Source organism: Erinaceus europaeus, chromosome 10 (genome assembly GCF_950295315.1).
Source record: "Erinaceus europaeus chromosome 10, mEriEur2.1, whole genome shotgun sequence".
NCBI lineage: Eukaryota > Metazoa > Chordata > Mammalia > Eulipotyphla > Erinaceidae > Erinaceus > Erinaceus europaeus.
The window spans coordinates 110,302,483-110,308,482 of record NC_080171.1 but is presented as its reverse complement, the minus strand read 5'-3'; the positions used below and the strand labels follow the sequence as shown (position 1 = coordinate 110,308,482).

The window sequence follows — 6,000 nt, the reverse complement described above, 5'->3', positions numbered from 1 at the left end:
AGTCACTATCTGCAGGGTATTATTATCTTCTTCTTTTTTAGATATTTATTTATTGGCATAGAGACAGAAACAGAGAGGGTAGGGGGAGACACCGGACACAGAGACACACTTGCAATATATATAGCTTATGAAGCTCCTCTCCCCCTGCAGGTAGGGGCCACAGGCTTAAACCTGGGTCCTTGCACATTGTAACATGTGCACACTATCTAGCCTTGGTATTATTTACATGTCTTTTCTTTCTACCAATTATGTGTGTCAAATGTGACACAAAGTTAAATTAATTAATTTTTACCAGAGCACTGTTCAACTTTGGCTTGTCATGGTGTGGGGGGACTGAACTCTTATTCTTTTGTCGTCTTGCCCCCAACAAAGTTGGTTCTTAACATGATTTAGTCTGATGGCTTGGGAGGTGGTATAGTGGATAAGGTGTTAGATCCTCAAGCATAAGGTCAGGCTTGATTCCCATCAACACTTGTGTCAGTGATACTCTGGTTCTCTCTTTCATTAATGAGTAAATACATACTAAAAAAAAAAAAAATCTGTGAATCTCACTTTTCAGTGTAATTTCCAGTTCAATCACATTCTAATGGAATTATTAATATGATTTGCTTTTTCCATATTCTTGTACCTCCCTCTCCTTTACTACTTTCTTTTATATCAATATTAAACATGTTTAGCTATTTTAGATTTCAGAGTGAAATCTAAACCTTAAATCTAAATCTAACCTTGAATCTTTAGCTTTTGGTACTTGGGCTTAATATTACAAAGAAAGTTGGCATCAGGTGAGATGACTGTTGTTGTCTTCCATCACAGATTTAAAAATGGACATTTGCCACCCACAGTGTATCTGATATTGAGCTGTATCTTACAACTAATAATGTACTATAGAGTACAGTTTTCTCTTAGTGGTACAGAAGATAAATGCAGTCTAATTAGTGGAATTTTGAGTTGGCTGAGTGATACACACACACACACACACACACACACACACACACACACACACACACATAAAATCTCCATCCTAATTTGCCTCAAAGTTCCACTTTCTCTGGGTTAATACCTAGTTGCAGACAACAAAAGGAGCAGCTATGTAGTTTCCTACTGCCAGGTGGATAACTATTGAATGAACCGAGCCGAGCTCCACATGGTTCCCATGCTGCTCATTCTAGCTACTGCCTTGTAAACACAGTCAGTACAGAGTATGTCAGACTTGTGTTTCTAGAAGAGAAATGTGCAAACTGCTGTAGATTTGGGATTACTGTCTTCTCCCTCAGCATTTTACATGTTTATTGGTTCGAGCAGAGGCTTAGTGGTGTGCTCACTACTGGACTGTGGTCATTTTGTGCTTTTAATACAGAGACTTTGATAACTTTAAAATGTAGGAGTGCTTCCAAGACTGATGCGAAATCAATGTGAACTGCTCCACCATTTCCTTCAGGAGCTTCTGACCATTTGAAAAATGGAGCCATTTTGACTTCAGAAAGACAATGAAGCAGATTTATATTTTCTTTAAAAGAAAAACAAACAAACAAACACACCACCCAAACCACAATAGCTTACATATGCAGGTAGACTTGATTAACAGGAATGTAGGTTTATTTCATTAAAAAACAAAACTGACTCACCCCCCTGAGCACACTATACTCTCTAAAGCGGCAGCAATCACAAGGCACGTCTGTACGGAACACCTCGAGCAAAACAGAAACTGAGCATTAAAAAATGTGATTTATAAGATGTTAAAGACCATTCATTAGTATGAATAGATTATAAAAATTGACATATATATCTTTATAATTTTATTCTTTCACCTTTAATAAGGATAGTGTAATATCATTTCTCTGCTATCTGTAGCACATTATTACAAATATTTAAACCACCCAACTTGGTTTTGAAGAAGAAATAGGTAGCCAGAGTATAGCTTTAACTTTTTTTTTTTTTTTTTAGTGCTTCTACATCTTCTTTTAGATACTGGAATTTTTTAGTGAAAAGAAAAAAAAAAGTCTCATTTTCCATAGTTTAGAAAAAGTTATATGTCCCCGGGAAAACCTCTATACAAAAAAGAAAAAAATACATTCAAGATATTCTAACATATCAAAGATATCATTGATATTTTGGGATCATCACAATAACTCTCTTCCTGAAGCAGGTTAGAAGTCAACACATAATAAATGTAAATGTCAATTATATTAAGATAAAATAGTATTTGATTTAAATTATTGCTTACTTAGGAAATATAATGTATATTCTCTGGCTAGGGATGCTAAAACTAACTGTTAGAAATGGCACAACATCAACATTTAATTCATATAAAAACTCTAAGATTCAAATATATTATAACGAAAAGTTTATAATAATCACACAAAGTGTTTATTTTTAGCCACCATTGAACTTCACATGAAGACTAAGATGTGATTGAATTAGATCTTCAAATACATTTTGCATAATATATGTTGAAGTATTCCTTTAAGCTTTAATGCCTAAAGAATTTTTCTCTATGAAATATCTGAGGAGTGCTTCTAGAATCTTTCAGATTAGAAGGGAAAGGAGATAAACCGAGGCTCCATTTTAAATGACAACAACAAAACAATATAAAACATTAGTAAAATAAAACATTTAAATAGTACTAAATTGCACAATTTAAATACTAGTTTTCTGCTGTCATTAGTTTTTCTCTTCAAAAAAAAAAAAAAGTTCCTGGGCTTTTCAATATGTTTTCTTTTAAAAAAATAACCAGCATGGTTATACAGAGTTCAGATCCACACTATCTGGTAACATCCCACCAAATCTCCACAAGCCTTCATCCAGGTTGCTCTGCAATGACTCAGAGGTCTGTCTGTGTGTTGTGTGGCAGGTGGCCACCTGGCCCAAGACTCCACTAAAGCAAGATGGACTGGGCCACCTCCTTGATTATGGCCGCAGCTTTCTCCAGTTCCTCTTCTGTTTGTTCCACTGTGACCACAACTCTGATGCTATGAAATAATGAAGGACACAGACACATATCACCAAGTGAGAGACTATCCAATCCATCATTCATTTTTTTAAAATAAAATATATTTATTCACTTTTGTTGCCCTTGTTTTATTACTATTATTATTGATGTCGTTGCTGTTGGGTAGGACAGAGAGAAATGGAGAGAGGAGGGGAAGACAGAGAGGGGGAGAGAAAGACAGACACCTGCAGACCTGCTTCACCGCCTGTGAAGCGACTCCCCTGCAGGTGGGGAGCCGGGGGCTTGAACTGGGATCCTTACACTTTGCACCACGTGCGCTTAACCCACTGCGCTACCGCCCAACTCCTGACACTATGTTCTTGAAAGTCTACTGTATTACATATACTTCAGTGATACACAGTCTTCTTGATTCTGTGGTTGTCTTGCAACCGTTTTCTAAAAACATTATCGAATTTAAAGTAGAAAAGTAAGGTCATGCTTTGCTGCCCACTAACCTTGGGGGTGGGAGGCACTTCTCTTCTTTCTCCAGGTAGCGCGCCTGAGTCAGGGCGATGCTCCTGTCCATGCACTGTGTGAAGAAAAGCAGTTGAAGCCTGGATGCAGGTACTGAGGAAACTTTTATAGGAAGCTACACTGAAGCGCTATCCTGAACATTGCTTTCATTCATTTTTTTTTTTTCTTCTAATTTTAACTGCTGAACGCAAAACTACAACAACATACAAGCATCAACTCGGTCTTGAGTAGCTGTCCTCCTGAAACTTGTGTGCTGACAGGAGAGTTCACTGTGCACTAGTGAGTACAGAAGCCCTTAGTCCACATGGCTATCGCCACTCCGAGGTACGGTTGCTACAACTAAAGAGGCTGGACCTTTACTTTCATTCAATTTAAGGAGTTCTGGTTATTATTTTAGGCACAGCAGAGTTAGGAGAGAGGGAAACAGCATGAACAAACCTGCAAACTAAACAAGAGTTGAACTTGGGAATAATGCACTGTAATTATTTAGAGAAATTTCAAATACTTTAAATATTAGCAATACCTTTGATCCCCGAAGTGCTACATTTGGCCAAGGTGCTACCAAACACCTAAGAGTATGGTGTCAGGGGTCGGGTGGTGGGCACCTGGCTGAAAGCAAATGTGAACCATGCTCAAGAAGCTGGGTTTAAGTACTAGGCCCCCACCTGCAGGGAGGAAGCTTTAGGAATTGTGAAGCAGGGCTGCAAGCATCTTTTCTCTCTCCCTTTGTATTTCCTTCCTCTCTATTTCTTTTGGTCTCTAAGAAAGAAGTATTAAAAAATAAAGTTTCAGAAGAAATAAAGAGTATGGTGTCATTTATATATTTTTTGCACAACTTTCATGTAAATTAACCACCTCTCAATACTTTTAAAAATTGAGACTCTACAGAAAGAAAGCAAATAGGGCAAGGGTAGGTAGCATCATGGTTATGCAAAGAGACTCTTATGTCTGAGGCTCCAAAGTCCCAGGTTTAATCCCCTGCATATCATAAGCCAGAGCTGACAGTGCTCTGGTAAAAAAAAAAAAAAAGACAGAAAGAGAAAGCAAACACACACACACACACACACACACACACACACGATAATGAGTCTGAAGGGTTTATTTTGGGGCTAAGGAAATTGTTTTAGAATTACATACTGATGGCTGGACAACCTTGAGAACAATTAAAAAATTAATTACCCAAGTGCTAAAAAAATAAGTAAAGATCTACTAAAAAATAAAATGAAATAAAATAAAATCCTGGGGCTAGGCAGTGGAGCACCTGGTAAAACAAGTCTCTGATCTCTGGAGATGGGGGGAGCTTCGTGAGCAGTAGAACAGTCCTGCAGGGCACCTCCTTCTCTGTCTCCCCAATCTCTTTCAGTTTCTCTCTTAAAAAAAAAAAAAAAGGGAGACAATTCATTCAGAAAGGGGCCAGCATCACAGTGAAGACAGTGCAATAGACTTGCATGCCAGAATTGCCAAACTCCCCCCAGGCAACGTAAGGCAGGGCTGAGCAGTGCTCTGGTCGCTCTCATAAAACAAACAATTCTTTAGAAAAGAGCACAAGAACAAGCCATTCTGTAGGTGGCAGGCAGACTTCCCTTTGCTGGCAAAGATGGAAACCACTACCAAGCAGCAGTGCTTGACTTCAGCCGACACCACATTCTGGAAGAATACTTGGAAAAGTTTACTTTTCTTAAAAACATCTGGACTGGTTCTGTTTCTAGCCCTGGCTAGTTAACAAAGAGTACAAAATATCTCACAGTTTGTAAAAACAGTGTTCTGTCAAGCAACTCAATAAAAACTTGGCAAAATCTCTGAGTTCCATAAAAGTTAAATGAATTAGGCTATCAGGAGTCTTTTCTTTTCTTTGAAATACTATTTATTTATTCATTTATCACCGGATAGAAACAGAAATTAAGATGAGAGGGGAGATAGAGGAGAGAGACAGAGAGACATCTGCAGCCCTTGCAGGTGGGGACCAGGGGCTTGAACCAGGGTCCTTGAACACTAATATGTGGGCTTAACCAGGTGTGCCACCTCCTGGCCCCAGGAGTCTTTTATTTTCTCTACAATATTGAAAAGGAAAAAGGAGAGAATCAAAATAGTGATTTTTAAAGTGGAAGGTGTGATGATGCCAAGAAAATAATCCTATCTCTTTTCCTTTTTTTTTTTTTAAACCAGAGCACTGCTCAGTTCTGATTTATGGTGGTGTGGGAGACTTTGGAGCCTCAGGCATGAGAGTCTATTTGCATAGTCATTATGCTGTCTCCCCCACCCCAATCACATCTTTTCTTTTTTTTCTCCACAGGATTTGTAGATATTACTTTGCTCCCTGTTCAGAGGCCCTTCCTTATTTATATACATATTCAAAGGTAGCTAATATGGAGCTGGGTCCCACAGATGAAATTTAGGGATCTTCAAGTTGTTTGCACTTTCTTTTCTGGCTATGAGAATAAGTTAAGCACAATATATTCTACCGAGTCAGCTCATTTACTTGAGCTCTTCTGAGTCTCTCTCTCTGGCAGACTTTTAACTGCTTTTATATCTAGAGA

The 6,000-nt window shown here is 38.2% G+C and overlaps 1 protein-coding gene across 2 annotated transcripts in view; it reads right to left on the bottom strand.

Moving 5' to 3' along the window:
* Positions 1-1,578: 1,578 nt before the first annotated feature.
* SPTLC1 (serine palmitoyltransferase long chain base subunit 1) overlaps positions 1,579-6,000 on the bottom strand; it is a 47,100-nt gene continuing 42,678 nt past the window's right edge. For both annotated transcript variants that reach the window (XM_007539882.3, XM_060200506.1), the window contains 2 exons: positions 3,445-3,518; positions 1,579-2,969 (listed from right to left, as the gene is read on the bottom strand). In XM_007539882.3, coding sequence (XP_007539944.1) covers positions 2,876-2,969; positions 3,445-3,518 — 168 coding nt within the window. In that variant the 3' untranslated portion in view covers positions 1,579-2,875. The remainder of the gene's footprint in view (positions 2,970-3,444; positions 3,519-6,000) is intronic.